The sequence below is a fragment of the Culex quinquefasciatus genome, chromosome 3, assembly GCF_015732765.1.
Source record: "Culex quinquefasciatus strain JHB chromosome 3, VPISU_Cqui_1.0_pri_paternal, whole genome shotgun sequence".
NCBI lineage: Eukaryota > Metazoa > Arthropoda > Insecta > Diptera > Culicidae > Culex > Culex quinquefasciatus.
Window position 1 is genome coordinate 86,972,980 of NC_051863.1, and position 23,268 is coordinate 86,996,247.

Here is a 23,268-nt window from a genome sequence, read left to right on the forward strand (position 1 = left end):
TTTTATTTGTTTTTTTTTTTTTTTTTTTTTATCTAATAATAATAATAATAACGTATATTTCATCATTCATTTCGTTCCGCAATTACTTCCCTAATGAACAGAGTTGTTCCTTTAAAGGGTTGTAATCTTAGTTACTGGTAACACATTACTGGTAATTCAATGCAAAAGATAATTATTAATATTACTTCTAATGTAAGCAGTAAGCTTACTTTTGACTTCGCTTAGAGATCGTGATTGCTTGATTTCATCTGGGAGAGAATTGTAAACGGTTGGTCCTGCTACTACAAAGCGTCTTCTTCCTGTTTCCGTTCTAAAATCCGATCTTCTGAGGTGGTGTGCTTGTCGTGTATAGTGCTGATGGATTGCTGTTCTGAATTCAAAGTTGTGGTGTAAGTTTACATTGTTTAGTGTTCTGTACATAATTACTGCAATACGGTGCATAAAGATACCTCTAATTGGTAGTACAGTGTGTTGGCGCATCAGGTACAGTTCACGCGTAGGGTGCAGAAAAGGTAACTTGAAAATAGCTTTTAAACATCTATTCTGTTGGACTTGCAAGTCACTAAGGTGCGTTTTGCTGCATCCTCCCCAGACTGCTACAGCGTATTGGTATCGACTGTGTATGAAAGCTAGATACATTTTTAAGAGGACATGTTGAGGGACTGTTGTTGAGAGTTTCCTTAAAATACCACAAAGAGACGCACATTTAGACACAATTTCTCTTGTTTGGACGTCCCAACACAAACGATTGTCTATATGGACGCCTAGGTACTTGTAACTAGTCACTTCTTCGATAGTTTGGTTCCGAACAGTTAGGGCTGGATGTGGCGGTAGGACATGTTTAGGATACCTAAAATGCATTAGCTTGGTTTTCCCTAGGTTAAGCGAGAGGAGATTGTTATCTAGATAATTCATTACAAGTTCCATGTCTTCACGCATAAATTCAGTCACTTGGTTTGGAGACGATCCATAGTACGATATGGCGGTATCGTCGGCAAACAGACGAGGTTTCCCTCTCAGCACAAGATTTGGCAGGTCGTTTACGTAAAGGAGAAACAGAAGAGGTCCTAGGGCACTTCCTTGGGGCACCCCACAACGTACAAACTTACTGTTTCCGCGTACTCCTGAGACTGTCACTTGTTGTCGCCGGTCCGATAAATAGCTACGTAGGAGAGCGTTTGGCAAGCCCTGAATGCCGTACACTTCTAACTTCCTCAATAGCATCTCATGGTTGATGGTGTCAAACGCCTTGGAGAGATCCAGAAATATTGTTCCTGCGGACATTTTCTGGTCCAGCTTCTTGGTGATTTCATCCATCATCTCGAGTACAGCGATTTCCGTTGAAGATCCTTTTCGGAAACCAAATTGGTGGGCGTAGAACCGTTCTGTGGCAACCAGGAAGTTGCTCAGACGAGCATAGATCAGTTTTTCAAAGACTTTGTTGATCACAGGTAACACGGAGATTGGTCGGTAGTTGGTAGGGTCCCTCGGGTTTCCGTTTTTGTAAATTGGGTGTACTACTGCTTTTTTAAGGCAGGGTGGGTATGTTCCTAGACTAACACATTGGTTGAAACAGTTGCAAATGATGGCAGAGAGAAGATTTCGATGTTTTTTGAGCGCGGACACCGGAAATCCATCATAACCGGAAGCTTTCTTCGTGTCGAGTTCGTGAATCAGGTTGGAGATTTCAAGTATGCTTGCGAGTCGGAGGAATATAGATATGTTCGAGCGTTTCATGGTGTTGAAACGGTTGATGTTGCCATCCGATGTGAGCTGACTGGCAAGGTTATCTCCCACCGACACAAAGTGATCGTTGAATAAGTTGGCAACCGTAACAGGATCATGTTCGATGTTCTGGTTCACTTCAAGGGAAGGGGCAGAGTTTGTTCTCGACTTACCACCCATCAGCTCGTTGATACGTCCCCAAAGAAGCTTCGCATTCCCGTTGTTAAACAGCTTTGTGTGGTACTGTTTCTTCGCTCTTTTTTTCGCTTCAGACAGGTTGTAGTTTGCACGTGCTAGAAGTTCACTCAAGTGTTGGTCCTGCCGGTTGCGTTTCCATCTTTTCAGAATACTGTCTCTGATGTTGCCGAGTTTCCAGATGTCGAAGTTATACCATGGGCAGCAGTCGTTTTTCACCTTAACTTCAACCGTTCTTGTTCTGGAGTTTGCTTGAATCAGCTGGGAGTAGGTACCGGTTATAGATTGTAGACACTCATCAACTGGAAGCGAGTTCTGGTTAAAATTCTCCAGAAACCGTTGAAACTCAGCATCTACCAAAGCATAGTTCACCCAGGTTTTAGTTAAAACTTTACGTTGGTGGTCAGCTTTCAACTTGAAAACAGTTAAAACGTAGCTATGATCACTGAGTTCGCATGGCATGGTGTAGTTAGAAACACGAGTTGAGTCAGCAATACTGCACACCACGTGATCAAGAAGGTTGTTGCTAATCGGTCTGGTGATGATCGTGTTGGAAACTGTCGCGCTGAAGGCGTTCAGCAACTGGTTGTATCTTCGTACGTTCACATTATGAGGCTGGTTTACAGGTACATTGACATCACCGACTATGAAGCATGGGGACGCAGGATCCGAATTGGCAAGAATTTCCTCAATCGCCGAAAACAATCGCGATGTGTCGTCACTAGGTGGGCGGTACAGACCGTGGACGAATACCGAGGACGGGCTTTTGTCAACCTTTACGGAAATGTGGTGGAATCCTCCATCAGCGACGTTAGTCTTAGCTTCAAAGTTGAGATCGTTCCGTACGAAGATCGCCAAACCACCAGCTGAGGTTTTGCGGCAGGAAAAAGCGCTGTGGTAGCCGGGGATGTTGTAGTACTGCGATCTGCCTTGTTTAATCCACGTTTCTCCTATAACGATGACGTCTATGCTGGCATTCATGTTGTGCAGGTAAACGCACAGAGAGTCGAGTTTTTCCATTCGGTTGAGTCCTCTAATGTTGATCTGAAGTATTTTGAAGACGGTAGAATCTGATTTTACATCGAAAAATTAAGTTGAAAAATTTTTGCGACCAATATTTCGAGTTTTTGAAAAAATCAGTATTGATTCAAAAATTCATAACTCGCTCAATGATTTTTTGCACAACCTGAAAATTTCTGAAAAGTTCGCATTTTATGTCCTCTACAACAAAACGAAACTATTGGCACTACGCCCCACGGGGCATGGCCTTCCTCTAACGTGGGATTTCTGCTCCAGCGCCTCTGACGAGACAGGAGAAACCGGGACCGACGTTTTACTTCACCATCCGATAGAAGCTCAGTGGATAAGGCGGGAATTGAACCCGCGTCTCATAGCATCATCGGGATCGGCAGTCCTCTACAACATATCAAAAAAAAAAAAAATAAAAATAGTGTTTTTTGCAAATCAAGTTTTAGTGATAAAAAGTTAAATAAAAAAATCACCAATTTTTTTTTACCGTGTATCATTTTTTTCCAGTGTAGTCCGTATCCATACCTACAACTTTGCCGAAGACACCAAATCGATCAAAAAATTCCTTCAAAAGATACAGATTTTTGAATTTTCATACATCATTTTTGTATGGACAGCTGCCAAATTTGTATGGAAAATTATATGGACATACTAATGATGCAAAATGGCTTCTTTGGGCATACCGAAGGCACCAAAAAAGTTTCAGCCGGATTAAAAAATACAAAAAAAAATCGAATGACCGAAATCCTAGAGAACTGCTCAAATATGCAATTAGTGATTAAAAATATATATTTAAACTACTTGCTGTAAATCGTTACAAAATGTGTCAGAATCGAGGTCAGAATATAATTTTATTTTTCACAGTTAAAAAATGCACTTGCACGGGGTCATGGCACAAGGAGGGATACCCATCATACGTAGGAAGTTTGTCGATTTTATTGTTTTCTGCTTTGTTTGTTTTGTTTTGGTTATGTTTTCTATTTCTCGTTTTTTTGTTTCCAGTTTTTTGTTTTTAAATTTTCTGTTTTTTGTTTTTGTTCAAATTTTTCTGTTTTTTCGTTTTCTTTCTACTGTACTTTATTGTTTTCTGTTTTGGTTTTTGCTTATTATGTTTCCTTTCTCGTTTTTTTTGTTTCCTGTTTTTTTTGTTTTCATGTTTCTGTTTTTTTGTTTTCAATTTTCTGTTTATTTGTTTTCTTTTTTTCGTTTTTTTTTCGTTTTCTTTTTACTGTTTTATTATTTTCTGTTTTGGTTTTCGCTTTTCATGTTACCTATTTTTTGTTTCTCGTTTTATTGTTTTTTTATTTCTGTTCAATTTTGTTTGTTTTCTTTTTGTCTTTGTTTTCTGCTTTTTAATTTTGTTTTTTTTTATTTCTGTTTTTTTTTTATTTATGTTTTATGTTTCATTGCTTTCTCTTTTTTCTTTCTTTGTAATTTAGTTTTGTTTTTTTTCTGTTTGCTGTTTTTTATTTTTGTTTTCATGTTTCTTTGTTTCCTTTCTTTTTTTGTTTCTTTGCTTTTTGATTTTGTTTTCTGTTTCCTGTTTTTTTTTTTGGTTTTTGTTATTGGGTTTTTTTGTTTTCTGTTTTTTTTAACTGTAATTTTCGATTTTTGTTTTTGGTTTTTGTTTGATGTTTTTTTTTTGTTTTCTGTGCATTTTTGTTATCTATTTTTTGTTTTTTTTTCTTGTTTTATTTTCTTTGTTTTATGTTCTGTTCTTGTTTTTTTTTCTTTTAGTTTTTTTCTTTTAGTTTTTTTCTGTTTTTTTTTCACAGCAAAAAATCCGATGGTAAAATCGCATGCAAAAGCATGCACATCACCTTCGTCAAAATAAACACTTAATATTACACAATGCATGTACAATTTTTGTAAACACAAAAAAAAAGTTGCAACCGACGGGATTCAAACCCAGCACCAACAGTGAGGACTGGCGCCTTAGCCCGCTTGGCCATCAGACCGATGTAAAATGGAGAGGATAAACGTATATATGAGCTTGACATTTCGACCAAGTAGGTTTTCCATACTGATGGGTTACATATTTCAGGGTGTAATATTACACAGAATTTCACAAAATAATGCAAAATTTATTTTACACCCAGGCCTTTTACACGCAGCTGAATTACTACTTTTTTAGCTGTGTTGTTTTCTGTCTCATAAAAATAGATCCTTGTTTTGAGACAGCAACAACAATAAACATTTCTAGGGAATGACAAATTACATTTTCAGCCAAACGATGCCAAAGACGGTTATTTTACTCGTTAAAAAACTGGTTTTAAAAAATTGCTACACAATCTTCTGTCAAACTGAAGTTTTTTTTGAGTATCGTAAATTTGGTGAATCGGGACTACAGTCTGAATAGGGACTGCAGTTTTTAAATCATTAAAGTCTATAAATTAGAAAATCGAAGTTCTAACTAATTGATCTGTATCTGTTCTAACCGAAATAAATAAAAAAATATCAAAAGATAGAGCAAGAACCTGGCTAAACAGCTGTTCCAATTCGCCACAGATAACGGTAATTATGTAGAAACAGCAAAAAAAACTTGGAACTTTATGTCCATTTGACATATCGATCAAAGGGATAAAGGGATGAGTACAAACATTTAAAAACTACAAAAGAAAGTTTAAAAATAGAAATATAATATATATTTTTTACATTAAAAGTTTGAAAAAACTCAACTTTTTCTTGAAAGTTCCTCCGTACCGAATCGCAAAATATCGACCAACTAGCCTGTCCCGGGTCGCACACCAAGAGGGTCACAAATCGGAAGATTGTTATTCATTGCCTTGTCTGGTACGATGGGCACGCAAAAATGTTTAAAAATTGTGGTGTACGCTCGTTCATGGATGACGTCATCGTGTTTGGACCAGACCGGAAATCGCACGCAGTTTCACTCAAGCAGTTGCTCCATCGTCCCAAGGATTACGGGTTCCACGCCAAGGGCGAGAAGCGCAGTTTTTCCAGCTGCAAATTCGGTACCATCCGCCTCGATCCCGAGAATCTTAAGACGATTGCCGCCATTCCCACACCAACCAGCGTGTTCGAACTGCGATCGTTCTTAGGCGCGGTGAACTTCTACGAAAGATTCATTCGCAACCTTCACGAGGTACGCCGCTCTATGGATCAGCTGCTCAAGAAGGCCACTAAGTGGCGTTGGACATCCGAGTGCCAGCATGATGCTTTCGAGAAGTTCAAGGTGCTCCAGTCAAGCCTGCTGCTAACAGACTTCGATCCTAAGCTGCCGATCATCGTTGCAGCGGACGCGTCGAGCACCGGCATCGGGGCCGTCATTTTACGTCAGTTCCCTGATGGCTGACTCAAGGCAGTTTATCACGCGTCAAGGTCGCTCACACTCGCTGAGCGCAATTACGGACAACCTGAAAAGGAAGTGCTCGCGTTAGTCTATGCGGTAACGAAGTTCTACAGGTACCTTCTGGGACGACATTTTACACTGCAGACTGACCACAAGCCGCTTCTGTCCATCTTCCGCTCGAAGAAGGGAAATCCACTGCACACCGCGAATCGACTCCAACGCTGGGCACTTGAGGAAGCACTGCAGACGCTTTTGCAAGTGTACCGCTTGATCCCAATCGGCGACCTCGGTGGCAAGTCTCTGGCGGAAAAGATGTTCGGCCGGCCAGTCCGGACCATCTCTGCTCTCCTCCAGTCGACCAAGGACGCTTCAGCGCTGGGTGGAGAAGGACACATCATTTACCTACTCAGGAAAATATAAAAAAGAATTTCAAAATACTCACCGAATCTGGTGGCGCAAACAAAACCCCCGATTGGAAAACAAAACATCAAAATCCAGTTGTCAAGATGACATTTCTGGGATACGTTCACTGGTGACCATTTGTCAAACTGACATTTCTGGGGTGCGTTCACAAAGTGCTGCAACAACGGCAGCACTGAACGCACCCACCGCGTGACAAAACATGCTACACAAAAATGTATCTGGAAATGTCAAAATGAAGTATTTCATTTACCGCGGTAGACACCGGTGGATAATATTCAAATTAACAAAAGCCCTCCAGTCACGGCGTTCTCGCAGGATTCTTATAGAAATCTTACAGAGCGAAAATATTCTTACTAGAAAGCTGCCATAATCCTTCAAGATTTTCTAAAAAAAATCTTCGAGAATTCTAGCTCAAATGCAATAACCGGTTCTAGCAGGAGCCGGCGAAATCCACCGGGTTTGTAAGAATCCTGCTAGAATGCTGCTAGAATGAACTCACAGCCCACTCCTGCTATACTGAACTGACAGGAAAGGAAAATGGGCGGATTTGGTCCAAGGATGTACACGAACGGGACCAACTTTTTTCGAAAGATCTCGCCGAGACATGAAAAAAGTCTTCTGGACCAACTACCTAAACTCCGGGGTTCAAATGTTACAAACTTTTGAAGTTTAAGCATTTTGGGTAAAAACACGCAGAAAAATAAGGCATATTTGAATCAACAAAACGTTTTGTTGATTTGAAAATCATGATTTTTGTTGAATCAACGCTAAACGTCAAAGCAGCTTTTTCAAAACAACAAAAGTCTTTTGTGGAACTTAGAAAATCAAGGTTTGATTCAACGCAAAATCGACGTTGATTATATTCAACAAAAATTTTGTTGTTTCAAACCTCGTACAGGCTAATTCTACAAAACATTTTTCTGCGTTAATGTATTTTAAATCGTATTTTTGCTATTTCTAAAATTATTCATAAAATCTCTATTTTATTATGGATTTCGATCATCTTGACTTCATTCGAGGCGTATCAGCAAAAACTATGAGTTCTGATATGAAACTAAGAAAACTATGAAACATGACTTCTCTAGAGTTATCTAAGCCCGAGCTCACGCACACTAGCACCCCATTTGTTTTGCTGGTGGGTACAAAATTTAACCTCAATCTTTTTCGTGTACGTACACGCAATACATACGCACGTAGATAACTCTCTTGTTTCTAACCGTTTGAACCGTTACACGCAGAAAAAAGATTTATCAATTCAATAAATTTCTGCCATCAATTCGATAAATAAAATTATCGATTGGCAACCAATAATTTATTTTATCAAATTTAATAAGTTTCTTTATCAATTTGATAATAATTATTTATCAATTTGACAAAATAAATTATCGATTGATAAACGTGATTTATGAAACGTCAAAAGCTAAATTTATCAAATCGATAAAAATATTAATCACGTTGACAAAATATTTTATTGAAGCAATAAACGTTTTTATCAGTAATTTTATTTATCGTCGTTTTGCAGGTTGTTCTTTTGTATTTTGTTATATAAATTAAAATCAAACAAATCACGTTACATTTTTTTATTAATTCACATTTACAATTGTGAGTTTACACCACGAAAATTATGTTAACTTCTACCCAGTCAAATCAATCCGAATCCTGAAACGGAATCTAATTAGAATCGTATACAAATTCCGTTTCAAACGCAACAACCGGTTCCGTGATCGAACCGGTTGTTGCGTTTGAAACGGAATTTGAATAAGATTCTAATTAGATTCCGTTTCAGAATTCGGATTGATTTGACTGGGTACCTGCACTGGTTCAGCAGCAACGTTGTGTACACCGTACTAGGTGAATGGTCATCGGATGTTTTCTGGTCACTTCCACAGTTTGCGAAGGGATGTTTCAACTTTCCAGGCTGCAGATCAAGCTGCAGATCGGATGAGCTGAGAGACACATCTGAAAAAAGAATAGCAATGCTTAGAACTATACCAGCCTAAAAATACTTTTTTCATCGCAGTGCAAACTTACCACTATAAATTTCTGCCTCCATGGGAAACGACAGCCTCTTCCCTACTTGCTGGGCGACTGTTGCCATTTTCCTTAGCTCCGGTTCTGGTGCTGCCGGACTTAAACGTTGTTCCCGGACTAGGATGTTGCTACCGGAAGTTTGAAGGATGCCTTTTCCGACGCTTCAAGGGATCCAGCGGCGTTACTTCGGTTCTAAAGGGTGAGGGCGATTGGTTAACCGTGCGGCTGCGACTTATCCGTTGGATTTTATACGGGATCCGGGGCCACATTCTCTGGATACAGCGGCTTTTTGTGGAAACAAGCTCACTTCCCCGCTCAGTTGTTTTTGTTTATGTTTTAGATGACAGGAAGAAACGTGCATGCGAAAAAATTAAGCGATAATTTGATTTATCAAAACAACAATATAGATTATCGTCTTGATAATTAAAATTTATCAAATCGATAAATCTACGTTATCAAAACAATAACTCAAACTTATTAATGTTGATAATGTGATTTATCAAATTGATAAGGCTTAATTTTTCTGCGTGTAGTGCAAGAGGCATACCATAGAAACAAGACAAAACTGTTTACTGCATCAGAAACTGTGGAAAGCTACAGTCCAATGTTGTAACAACTTATTGGGATGTTCTGAGTCATCCGAGAGCTCCTTGGAGTAAAGACCGGTGAATCTATCACCGTAACAAGCAAAAGGTCGGCGGTTTTTGACCCCGAATCATACCTGCATAGCTTCAGTGAGTATGGTAGACTACTTTGCAAATGTTTTGAAATGTCTTGAGTTTTCCTAGGACTCCCTGGAGTTAAGATCTGTGGGTCCATTACCGTAACAAGCAAGAGGGTAGTGATTTTTTACCACTGATCATACCCGCATAGCTTAAGTGTGTGTAGCAGACTATTTTGCTAATGTGTTGACATGTCTTGGGTCATCCAAGGACTCCCTGTAGTTAAGATCTGTAAGTCTACTACCGTAACAAGGAAGTTTTCGACCGGTTTTAACCACGGATCATCAGAGCTTCAGAGTATTTTAGACAACTTTTTTAATGGCTTGGGATGTCTTGTTACAGTGTGCCCCAAATATCTTAATTCCAGGGAGTCCTAGGATGACCCAAGACATCCCAACACATGACCAAGGCAATCTACCATACTGACTGAAGATATGCAGGTCAAAAACCGTCGACCTATTGCTTGTCATGGCGGTAGATCCAAAGCAAGGCAATCCACTTTAACGACCCCGGGTCTTTTGTGGACTCTGTTGCAAGTTTCTGCTCATTTCTAGGCGTCCGAAGGTTATGTGTGGTGAGTCACCCAAAACCTCTTTTACGCAAATAGACCGACGTTTTACTTCCCCATCCGATTGAAGGCCAGGAGGATAAAACGGAAATCGAACCCGTGCCCCATAGTAACTTAAGGATCGGCAGTCGAAGCCGCTAACCACCGCGCCACGAGACGGTATATCCACAAATCTTAATTCCAGGGAGTCCTTGGATGACCCATGACATCTCAACACATCAGCAAAGTAGTCTACCACACTCACTGAAGCTACCCAGATCAAAAGTCCGTAAACCCACGATGTTTTGTAAGGCAACGATGTTTTTCGAAAAATTCGATGAACTGTATGTTGCACGTTAGAGTGAAAGAGAAAGCAAGTTTAGTGTTTTCATCGAAGTTTCGCTAAGCATGCCATCTCGTTCTTTCGCGATTGCGAAAATTCGACAGAACTGTCAAACTGCCAAACAACCGAGGGGCATGACATTGGCCTTAATATATTAATTTTTCGCATTTAATACTTGTTTAATACATTAAGGAATTAAATTCCTCACGTTATTTCATATTTGACAGCACCACACCTGCTTTGAAAACATTGATTTGCCTCGTGTCATTTTCGCTCGCGAAACTGTCAAGTGTTTGTGTTTTGATTTAGTTTTGGGAAATAAATGCATCGTTGAGTTTTTACGGAAAATTTTAATTTGAATTCGAGGTCGCTGCCACAATTCTTTGGCTTCTACACGCATCTTCAAGTGGATCGGCGCTAGGTTGCAGCTGGACCTGAGCGTGTGGATGATGCCGAGCACGCCGGACCGCAGCATCCGGTGATGCACAGTAGCACACGAGGTGGTCACTCCAAATATATTGTATTTATTTCATAAGTTAATCCGTATGTGCATCCATATTTACGTGCATACACCATTCCTCTATGAATTTTATTTCAGTGTTCACAGCTGTCATCGCAAACGCGCGCACTGTTTACAAACAACAAAAAAATCAATCTGTTTCTATTACATTTTCCGGCCGAGCGATTCGCTGGCGCTCATCCGACAATTTCATGGGCCAGCAGCTTCGTCGTAGTAAATCCGGATTTTCCATTGTTTTGTGTTGAATTTAGTGCGTGTTTGGACTCAGTAAGGCACCAGCAATCGAGATGTGGTGGTAACCCAGGAGGACAAGTCGATCGAGCTGCTGGACGTGGACCCTCAGGAGACGGAGGACGACGGGGCGGTGGTGGTGCTGGACTCCAAGCGGAAAGGCAAGCGCATCGTAATCAAGACTTTGACACGGCAGACGTACTTTTTGCCCGTGTTTGGCCTGGTTGATCCAGAGAAACTCAAGCCGGGCGATTTGGTGGGCGTAAACAAGGACTCGTACCTCATCCTGGAGACACTTCCGACCGACCGAGCAGTATTCGGACATTGGCGGGTTGGACAGGCAAATCCAGAAATTGATTGAAGCCGTCGTGCTGCCGACGACGCACAAGGACAAGTTCGAGAACCTGAGAATTCATTCACCGAAGTCGACCTACCTGAAGCTGGCCGGCCAGTAGCTGGTGCAGATGTTCATCGGAGACGGTGCCAAGCTCGTCTGGGACGCGTCCGCACTGACCAAGGAAAAGTCGCCGGTGGTTTAATTTCTTTTTATTTGTGAAATCAGTTTTTTGTATATTGTTAGATATGATGAAAAAACGATATTGACCGCCCCTCCTCTCCCTTCTTCCCCATGCGACAACTCGTTGGGTTGCGAACAGGTGCGCGTACTTTTTCAACTTGCTATTTGGCCCCACGATGAACGTAAAGATCCGTTCCTGCTTCAACCACTTTGGTATCTCTCGATCCCAGTTGTCCACCAAACTGCTCGGAGTCACGATCAGAACCCGCTTCACAACCGGCTGCCCGTAAGGTCCCTAATTCTTCAAGGTGTAGATCAACGCCAACGTCTGCAACGTCTTCCCCAGTCCCATCTCGTCGGCCAAAATCGCTCCCAACTGTTTCGAGTCTTCGCGTTTCATTCCCAAAACCCTTCCCGCTGGTGCGGCCGCACATGCTTAGCCACGCAGTACGGAACGCAACCCTTTGTTATACTTCCACTGATCGAGCGAAAGCTCCCGCATCATCAACGGAACAAAGTCCTCCGCAATCGCTTTTTCCCCACAGTCCCAACCAGCTCGACACCCGTGTCGACACCACAATCGGACTCCCGGCGCACATCGACTCCGCCGGCGGCCTAAACCCTCCTCTCGCCTCGAATCGAACCATCTTCACCGGCACATCATTCTCCTTGGCCACCTCCCCATCAATCCGCTCCACCAGTTCAATCTCCTTGCTCAACCGCGAACCTTTTTCCAGCTCCTCTCCCTTCACCAACCCGGAGCTCTCAATCACCTTGCCGTCCTCGTCGCCCAACGTGACGCTCTTCCCGCCCACGATGGTCAACGTTCCGTCGCCCTCCCACGTTTTGTGCTTTTTGGTCGTTATTTTGCCCCAGCACACTTGCGTCGTCGTTGTGACAGTTCTGAACTGTCACTATCCACACTGAACAAAATTCAATTCCGAATATCGTGCAGATAAATAATATTTACGCTTGTATTTACGATATTTACGCAATATTTACGGAAGTAAATCCAATGCGCTACGGATCAACCATGTGCCCAACCCCGTGCAGTAGCACCATCAGAGGATAGGCGGAGAGCCAAGAAAGGAGAGGATTTTTGTACGAACAGAAGGCGCAGCAATCGATGCATCCGCCACCGGAGGTTCCCCAGCAGTTACCTTACCGCCATTTTATCATCTAGGTAAAGGACTACCTTGTCCGCTACCTGTATTTTCCGGCATTATGAACCAGCCGCCGTTGACAACCCAGTGATTTTTTCTCCACCGTTGAACATGGTTCCCTCGTTGCACCTGCTCCAGGCGAACGTTCAGTCTCCAATTCCAATGAATGTGCTGTCGCCGAACCTCCCAGGTTCTGACCAGCGGCTGGTTCAGGAGGTTCAGCAAAATCATCCGCCAGCATCAGGGTCAGAATCGCAGCAGCAGCACAAAAGCCGCAAAATTGCCAAAAGAATCAGCAACAGATGCAGCACGTACGACGCAGCAGCAGCACAAAAGCCGCAAAATTGCCAAAAGAATCAGCAACAGATGCAACCGTACGACGTCGCACGACAATGTCGTGCGACATTCGCACGAATGTCATACGTTTTTGCACCAAAATGTCGTATTTGTCGTGCGATCGATCATCGAAATTGTTCGACATTGTCGTACGACATTCGACCGACGTCGCACGGTTTTGTTATTTAGGTTTTCGTGCCTTTGTCGTGTGCTGTTTTTTCGGCTTTTTAGGTTATGTTGCAGTAAAAATAAACATTTTTTTTTATTTTTAAATAGTTTTTAGATGTGTTTATTCTGTAAATAAATCTAAGTTGCGATCTTAACGTGGTTTTTGGCGTTGTCTTCCGGTTGGCCTTTTAGCTCATCTCGTCGCTTCGGCATCTTGGCCGGATTTTGTCAGCCATCTTTTCGAACCGACGCCAGCGTGTAGATACGGCACTGAAGCGGCTCTTTCGTTTATTTCCCACGGATTGATGGCCACCGGAGTACGGGACAACGTCGGTTTACGCACTTCCGGTGCGATCGTTACAGCTTTCGTTCCGTGGGACAACACGGAAACGCTGGGTTGTCAGCAGCAGGATTCGATTGGAATATTTTTGGTTACCTGAAAAAAGATTACTTCATTCGGCTAAATCATCCAAAACATAACTAGAAATATAAAATTTAACTTTCAATGTAAAATTTAAAAAATGTAGCCAATTTACATTTGTAAATTTATAGGAAAAAAGACAAAAAATGTTTAACACAACAAAAATTTTTGAACATTTTAAATTTCATGTAAAAAATCGTTGATGTTGATTTTTTATCAACAATTTGTATGAAGAATTTTGTTTTTTTTTTAATTTAAAGCGTGTGTTTCTTGGGATTCTGAAGCTTTAAAGAAGCAATGAACTTTAAAGTTTTTAAATTATTTTGAAATGTTCGAATGTTAGATTCGTAAAAAATTAAAATATCTAAATAATTAAAAAAAAGATTTAGAAAATATCAATAATTTTAAGAATAATACAATTTAAAATTTCTAGAGTTCATGAATTTTAGAGTTTTGATAATTCAAGCAAATATTAAAAATTTATTTGAAAAAAAATTAAAATCATTTTTTTTTTAATCTTAGAATTTTAAGAAATAAAAAAAATATAAATTTTGAAAATTTTAAATTTAATTTTTTTTAATTATATTTTTTTTTAATTATAAAATGATGAGCTTATGAACCCCAAAATATTTTTTTTTAATTTCTGATTGTTTGATTTTTTTTATTACTTCAAAAACATGACTCACCAGTTCCATTGATAACAACTTCTGTCGGATCAGAAACGCCGCCGGGAGTATATTATTCCGTCCTCCTCCTCCTTTTCATTCACCCAGAACAGTGAACAACTCCCTAGGAATTGGAAGTTCCGTTTCTCTCTTTATGTTCCCTTGGGCGGAACTTGGTATTTCATCCTTCTTCTCCTTTGGGAATACTCCGCAACCTCCCGCGGAAAGTAAAACATCCGTCTACTTGACCACAGAACGGTTCCTCCCGTCTTCCAGCATGGCCGCCGGGTTATCTCTATTTCCCATCCTCCTTCGCCTCTACCACCACGATGACCGAAATCAGGAAACCTGGAACACAGGACACTATGATTTGGCCGCTCGCCCACTCCGGCTGAATCTTTCCGGCAGAAAAAAATAACGCAACTCACCTACCAACCGGCCAAAATCCTTGCGAAGCTCAACAGCAACGAAAACTGCAATCAAGTTAAAACAAGACCAACTGAAAAGAACTGTCAAACTGCTTGCGTCGACGAAAATCGTGACGTCAAATTGAAGCAAAATCGATAGGAGAAACAATGTCGGGCTTGTCGAGTGTTTGTCGCACGTTTGTCGTCCTTTCGACCAATCGATATCGAAACGGTAAAATCAAAACTAGAGGTGGGCAAAACCGCTCTTTTTAGGAGCCGCTCATTTTCGTTCGCTCATTATAAAGAGCCGCTCTTTTGAACGGCTCTTTCGCTCTTTTTCAAAATTAGAATGAAAAGAGTTTTTGAAGAATCGAGTGATTTTATAAGTTATTTCACATTGGACTTTTATAAATTATTCAATAAAACAAATCAAAACTGCAAACGAGAAGATGCCCTTGAAAACCATAAGTATTGGTGGTCTTTTTGTCAAGATTTCTACTCGAACCTAAACATTCGAGTTATTGAATGGCATCCAAACTAAAATCTAAGATGCTGGAAAAATTGTTTTTAATTTTAAAATTGCGTTTATTTCTGCATTTGAATTAATTGAACTAAAGCTGATATTTTATTTGGAGGAAATATTCTGTGAACTCTTTTCTACATTTTGATTAACGCTAAAGTTTGATCGAACCAAAGGGTTCTTTTTTCAAAATCTCTAAACTATTCAGTAGATTTTTGGTGATATCTTACAAATTATGCAATTTGAAATGCTTAAATTTGTATTACCGATCATGGAAAGAGCTGCGTGATACTGAGCACCCAAAAACGCCTAAATTCCGGAAGAATCTCCGGAACCGGTTCCATGGAACACATGTCCAACATCCGTGTAATAATATATTTCTTCTCGTTTAACAGGATGATTCCGTCTGGAACAGGAGGACCGGGTCCTCAACAGCTGCATGCTCCGTTACCGTTACCAGCAGCGAGACCAGCTCCAGGAACACGACTATCACCGGCGGGAGTCTTCGTCTGCGGCGGCTTCGTTCATGGAGCCGGAGATTTTCGTTCAGCGGCTCACCATTGATCGTCAGTCAACCGTCACCGCCCTCGCAAAGAATGACTACGCCGGCATCGGAGGTCGTGGACTGGATTCCGAGGCCAAGGAACGTGGCAAGTTGCTTCGCGAGGACGACCAGCGAAGTGAAATGGAATACAAGCATGCCGCGGCCAGGAAGCTGCAGGAGCTGGAGCAAAAGCAGATGCACAATAGGGATGAAGACAGAGGACCGGGGTCTTCACCAGCCAAACTAATCTACCTCCGAGGTTCCGTAAGCTAGAGCAAAATCCTTCCGGAAACAGTATACATACAAGTCAACCGCAGGGTAGTGATTACGGTGTTCGGAATCAAAGCAATGGTACTGCCAGCAACCATGTTCCACCTGCCTAGAAGGAGCAGCAGGGTGACGGCAAGAGAATGGATCGTGGCGATCGTGACGATCGTGACCGCGGTGACATGGTCCCATGAGAGATCATGAAGCGTCGCATTGACTCCTAGGAGGACGATCCCTTCAGCAGTGGTGCCCGGAGTCGTCCAACAAGATGAGCGGTGGCGGTGGCCGCGTTGAGTTTCGGAATCGTTAGCGCTTTCGGAGAGCGCGCCTAAGCAGATACTCCGGTCAAGCTGGAGTCATCAAAGGAAAAGGACCAAAAGGCCAGCGAACCTGTTCGGCTGCTGCCGAAGCTTTGGGAAGATTTGGTAGAAGCCACTTAATGTGTGCGCCACCTCGTTGGACTGGATGACGACAAAAGGACACATCCGGGTCGGATGCTGACAAAAACGACAGCGACGTGCCTACGGACCGTTCAGGTGCACTCGGTTGAGCTCACGAACAACGATTCTATCTGACGGTTCGATTTTAGAAACGCAAAAACTTGAACGCCCCGCGGTCAACTCCGAGCTCCATGTCCCTGGAAGTTCTTCCCACAAGAAGTTCCTGGAATTTTGTTCCAGCTGCTTTCTGGAAATGCCACTCGGGACGGCCATGATCTTGTAAGATACGACAAAAGTAAAGCTGCACGGACCTGGTCCGGTCACCGCCATGATAGTGCCCTCTGAACGAAGGATGAAATGCTGCACGTACGCGTCCAGGGCCAGATCAAACGGATCCGGTCCACGATCCTGGCCTATTGTTTTAAAATTTCGGTAATTTATTCGTAACTTTTGCTTGTTTCTGTTGTCAAATTGTTTATTTTCTTTTCTAACAGGTGCAAGGAACAGGCTTGCCGGACGGTCAATGCAACCTTCAAAGTTGGCCAACCAGCAGCAGCGAGACCAGCACTAAGACACGGGTATGAATCTTCAAGCAATTTCAATATGGCGACTTGTATCAGAAGAAAGTGAGGCATTTTGCTAATTTTCACTGTTCCGTGTTCTGCGTGCACGTCCGCAAACATCGACCACACACATACTAACACAAAGCGCCACCAAGAGCCAAAAGGTAATTACGAATATTTTTGGCACTTTTGTTAAAAAAATAAGCGGTTTTGCAAAACCAAATAACAAAACCAACTTTTAAGTGTAGTTCAACTATCAAACTTATAATTCGTTGCTGATTTGTTCGGAAATTTGCTAAAAATAATTTTTTTCCTAGGCACCCCTTTTGGACGGAAATTTCTGTTGTCACCTTTTGGTTCCTTGGATTAACCATGGATAATTTCACAGTGTAATAAACAGGGCAGCTACCACCACGCGGCGCCACCGTTTTGAAGGAAAAAATGATACAGGTTTTTTAGACGAGATTCAATCCCGTGACTAAGATCACGACGATGATCGGCGAAACTCTTCGTCGGCGGCGGCTCCGTCCATGGAGCCGGAGATTGTCGTTCAGCGGCCAGTCATCGACCGTCAGTCAACCGCCGCCTCCCTCTCAACAGAATGGCCACGCCGGCGGAGGTCGTGGTCTGGACGCCGAGGCCAAGGAACGTCTTGCGAGGAGTACCAGCGAAGGGAGCTGGAACAAAAGTAGGCCGCGGCCAGAAAGTTGCAGGAGCTGGAGCAAAAGTTGCAAGCAACGTTGCACGGAACTCGCCCGGTCATGGCCCTGCAAGTATCCTTGGAACAGCGCTGTCCTCGGAACGACGGCTGGTCTATTGGCTTAAAAATTTCGGTAATTTGTCTTGTAAATTTTGCATTATTCAGTTCACTAATGGTTCATTTTTCTTTTCTAAATAGGTTCATGCAATCTTCGTCGAGGCTTCGTCGAAAATTAACAGGCTTGCCGGGCGGTCACCAACCTGCAAGTGCCCTCGGAAAGATGCTGGACGGAATAGGCTCGACGTTCATGGCCCGATGCGTGGATCAGACTCGGTGGACGGTCGCCGCCCTGCAACTGCCCTCGGAACGACGGATAAAATGCTGCACGAACTAGTCCAGATCCAGATCAACCGGAGCTCGTCCTCATGTGCCTGGAGCTGTCCCTCGAAGACTGTTCGACCGGTGAATTGATGCTTGTAAGATTCAATTAGCTTATTGATTAAGTTTTTTTTAAATAAACAAATAAAAACGCGAAAATTAGTTTTAATGGCAACAAATCCAATGACAGATGGCAAAAGAAGAAGAAGAAGAGAAACACAAAAACAGGTTGATGAGCGTCCGATTTTTCACCACTACGTCGTTCTTACATCGCCCCCGCACGTAGGCCTCTCGCGATGTTCGAACAAGGTTGACAGGTTTACGTTTCGGGTGCAAAATACCTTGATTCGGGTCTGATGCATGTCTCAAAATCAGACCCGCATCGGCCCCTGTAGGTCTGATCGTCGTTCTTACGATCAGACCCGATCGGCCCTGTATTTCTTACTGGGATGCGGGTATGCTCCGTTGTCAATACCGGTCGACATTTTGCTTGTTACGGTAATTGAAACACAGATTTTAACTCCAGGGATTCCTAGGAGAACCCAGGACATTTCAAAACATTTATAAAGTAGCCTACCATACTCACTGAAGCTATGCGGGTATGAAAACCATCGACCTCTTGCTTGTTACAGCAATCCAAGGTCTTAATCCAAGGAGCTCTCGGATGACTCAGAACATCCCAATAAGTTGTTACAACATTGCACTGTAGCTTTCCATACACTCTGATGCAGTCTGGGTAGAATCCGGTTTAAACATCTTGAAGTTTCGTCTTGTTTCTATGGTATGCCTCTTGCACAAATGGTTCAAACGGATATTGCGCGTTTTCCCGAGAAAGACACGCGGCAAACCAGCCTCGAAACGACGCGCCGCACTTTCGGCAAATGCGTGCTGTCAAATCCCATACTGCGCGTTTTGTTTTTGTTGATATTCTTCTTCGAATCGCCTGGCATTGTTGACAGGTATATTTTATATTGCACCAAAAGTGCAGAAAATCGCTGGCAACAATGTCTATGGCATATTCTGAAATGCCGCGCGGCGTGTACCTTTGAAAGAAACGGACAGTAGTGTTCGGGAGTAAGGTCTCCTAGAGTTACATCCCTGGATGGTTTGAACTTTGGTCATTTGCGTTTTTTTTTTATCATTCCATTCTTCTCGCAATACCACTGCACTGATTTGAATACGCTGGACTGGCCAGCAGCTGTGATCTTCTTCTTTAGTCGTGGTCAGTGGTAATGCACAAGAGATAAGCCGATAAGAGAGAACGATCTCTCTCTCCGATCGGTTGAGGTTCATCCCGATTGGAAGGGATCTGGGCCAAGTAGGGAGCAAATTAGGGAAAGCAATTTAAGTAGTCCTAGAACCAAGGGACGGTACGGGTCGGACACCCGTCCGTCATAACGCGACTGTACATATTTGTATATATCTTGACGAATAAATGATTCACTGTTAAGTGTGGTTTGTAATCGCGAGTGTGGTGTTCTTATTTGGAATCCGGATGGCGTTCATGGATCACCGGGCGTTGGAGTACCTGCGCTGGAATCGCAGTACGATCTGCTGGTCTGCGGGTAATACCCCCCCCCCTCCTGGCGTCGTGGTTTCTATCGTGTTGGGACTTGGCTCCGAACCCATACCCCAACAGATAAAAACAAGAGAAGTCATGTTTCAATCATGTTAAGACATATCAGAACTCATAGTTTTTGCTGATACGCGTCGAATGATGTCAAGATGATCGAAATCCATAATAAAATAAATAGAGATTTTTACATAATTTTAGAAATAACAAAAATACAGCCGAATCCTAAGATGACAGTTTTCGTGAGTTGCGCGTATTCACCGACAGATGGCTAGTGGGCCTCGTAGGAGTCCGCCCATGAAATACGCAACTCGAAATTTGCATGGGAAACTTTTTTTTCGTGATGGATTTCACGGCACGCTCACTTCAACTGTTCCAGAGTAATATTTGAACGTGACGTATCTCTAAACAAGTTTTTTTTATGAAAATGATTCCAAACTGCTTATTTTGTCGTTTTAAACCGAAACAAGGCAAAACCTATATTTTTTAAAACTATTCACCATTTTCAAAATTTTGGCTAGACAGTATCGAAGGCCGCCATCTTAGGCCGACTGAGCCCACAAAAAGGGGTACGCTCAGTTTGTATGGGAGCTGTCAACATGCTCCCGGGTTGCAAAAATACATTATACAAGTTATAAAGATCCCATTATGAAAGGGGGGAAGTTTCGAAATAAATAACGCCGACGCGTTGTGTTAGACTGTCCAAAACGTTCTGATTTTATTGTGATCGAAAAGTCCCCCAGAGCCTCACACACGAGGTACTGAGGTTTTGCTTGCAAAGCATTAATCGAGCTACTTGCTTTAATCGCGGCGAGGTAAACGAAGTTTAGCTTTGTTCGCAGTTTGGGTTACTGTTGCCGGCTGTGCTGACGATGTTGGTGGCGTCGATCAATTATTTTTTTTTCTTCACAACTTATTTTTATTAGGTCCTTTTAGGTACTGCGACCAGGTTAGGACCGAGGATCAAGAGTACAACAAATCTATATATATAAAAAATTTCGGCGGTTTTGTTCGAACGCGAATCAATTCAACACGGAACGTCGGATCGAGGTGCTCTTTGTTGCGTTGGGTTCGTATAAGTCCAAGGAAGGTTCTTACGCCAAAAAGTTACAACTTTGGCCACTCTGGAACCGGTTCCGGAAAATCTGCAGATTGTATGGGAAAAGTTACGTAAAACCAAATTTTGATCACAGGAGGCTGAATAAGCAAACAAGCTAAAAACGTCAAGAAACCTGAAAAGGGCAGGACGAAGTTTGCCGGGTAAGGCTTGTAATAAATAATAATAAAAAAAACTGTAACTGAATTAGATGATCATTTTCTCGTGCCATGTGTCAGCAAGTGTGCGATAACGTCAATCTGTTCCTCGGGTGTCTTGCACTGCCTCAAGCGAACTCTGTAGTCTCGGTAAATGGCCCACAGCTCCGACTCGCTGTACAGCATCCGTTCACCTTGTTGCTCCTTCGGGGTTGCACCGGCGCCGGCGCCAGTACTTTCGCTACTTCTTCCTGCGGGACGAGGATGTTTCTCTTCCGGTACCGCTCCAGGTAGCGGAGGAAAATCTGCCGCGGTAAACACAGCTCCTGCCGGAGTCTGTTTGTCTTTCTTCCATGCTGGCGGCTTCGGCTTGGACGCCTGGTGCCTCGACTGGATGAACTGCGCACGTTTGGGACAGCTGCGGTCCAGACCCTCGTGGGATCCAGAACAGTTGACACACTTCTTGGCTTGCGTTTCTTCTGCTTTGCACTTTTCTGTGCTGTGGGGACCCCCACAGCTACTGCACCTGGGCTTGAGATGGCAGTTACTTGTTCCGTGACCGAACTGCAAGCAGTTCTTGCACTGGGTCACGTGCGGTTCTTTGTTCCGGTAGGCTACCCACCGGACGACGACTGGTCCCACTTTCTTCACCTTGCTACTCAACCGTCGATCAATTATGCGGAAAACAATTTCCGTAACTTACATTTTTACCCAAAAAACTTAAACTTCAACAACTTGTAATTTTTGAACCCCCGGGTTTAGAGAGTTGATCCAGAAGCCTTTTTTCATGTCTCGGCGAGATCTTTCGAAAAAAGTTGATCCCTCTCAGGTACATCCTTGGACCAGCTCCCATGCAAATTTGCCCATTCTCCTTTCTGCAAGAATCCAGCTAGAATTTTGCTAGAAGCTGTTAGTAAGATGTTTTTCTTATTAATTTTTAAAATAAAACGGGTGTCAAAATCGAATTTATTCACATAAATAATTTTGTAATCACAATAAATGAAAACTGGAACACTAGCACTAGTTTTCTAAATGATACACTTTCACATTGCGGCACATTTTTATTCTATCAAAATTTTCTTCCTGGACAAATCTTGGGACAACCTGCAAATAAAAAAAACTGCTTCAGAGCTTACCTTTTTTGAAATGTTTCCGCGTAGCATACGGCCACTTTCCGTTTATGATGACTCTGGTGCTGCACCACCGAGCCGGCATCGTGTTTTTTGCTATTTGTTTTTTTCTTTTTTTTAATTAATAAGTTGTTTGGGCACACAACTAACTTGTTTGAATAACTTACCAAAAATAGAAAATAAAAACGAAAAATGTGAACTTGTGTAAACAAGTCGGATGACAGAACTATTTTGGCGGAAGTCAAGTTCAGTACAAAGCGGTTTCCGCGGAAATGGAGTAAGTTTTGACAGATTTCGCTCTGTCAGATTTTTCTAGCAAAATTCTCACAGAATTCTAGCTGATTTCGCTTTGCTAGAATATTCTGGTAAAATTCTTACCGAATTCTAACAGGTCTGTTAGAATCATTCCAAATTTTCAGGCATGAATTTCACGTGACATTTAGTTGTGTGAGTGTATGCTGCGTGAAAATCAAGAAGAGTTGACCTGAATGCATGGTGATTGTTGCATGACTCATGTAAAACATTGTTTAGGGACGAAAATTGGCTGCCACAGGAATTTTCATGCAACTATGTGGTGAAAGATTTTTGAGTGTCGGTCTGATGCCCGAGTGGGCTAAGGCGCCAGTCCTTACTGTTGGTGCTGGGTTTGATTCCCGTCGGATGCAACTTTTTTTGTGTTTGCATAAATTGTACATGCGGTGTGTAATATTAAGCGTTTATTTTAACGAAGGTGATGTGCATGCTTTTGCATGCGATTTTACCATCGGATTTTTTGCTGTGTATGTACAAACAACACAAAGAAAACCATTTTCTGATTGAACACATACCATTCCAATCAGCATAGGGCTCCGAGAGAAGTCCGTACTGTGACAAGGAGACGCCTCCATATTTCGCGATACTGGGCAGTTGAAACGACTCGAAGATTATCGTGCCACTCGTGTCAATGCCCGCTCTTCGTATAACACCGTCTAAGGCGATGTTGAACAGAAGACAAGATAAGCCATCACCCTGACGTAACCCTCACCGTGATTCAAAGGGTTCCGATAATTCCCCCGAAACACGCACATAGCATATTACTCGCTCCATGGTTGCCTTGACCAGCCGTGTCAGTTTGTCCGGGAAACCGTTGTCGTGCATAATCTG

General features: G+C 42.4%; 2 protein-coding genes and 1 long non-coding RNA gene across 5 annotated transcripts in view; 1 reads left to right on the top strand and 2 right to left on the bottom strand.

The window, feature by feature from the left end:
* The window catches only part of LOC119769430 (innexin inx1), a 112,781-nt gene that overhangs the window by 17,517 nt on the left and 71,996 nt on the right, over positions 1-23,268 (bottom strand). The window lies entirely within an intron of this gene.
* On the bottom strand, positions 5,089-7,087 carry LOC119769433. The gene is made up of 3 exons (XR_005278346.1): positions 6,705-7,087; positions 6,400-6,637; positions 5,089-6,326 (listed from the first exon to the last, which is right to left on the bottom strand). It is a non-coding gene; the product is annotated as an uncharacterized LOC119769433 (long non-coding RNA).
* Positions 17,690-18,316, top strand: LOC119769431. The gene is made up of 2 exons (XM_038261832.1): positions 17,690-17,923; positions 17,989-18,316. The coding sequence occupies exons 1-2, from the start codon at positions 17,852-17,854 to the stop codon at positions 18,259-18,261; spliced, it is 345 nt and encodes a 114-aa protein (XP_038117760.1). The 5' UTR covers positions 17,690-17,851; the 3' UTR covers positions 18,262-18,316.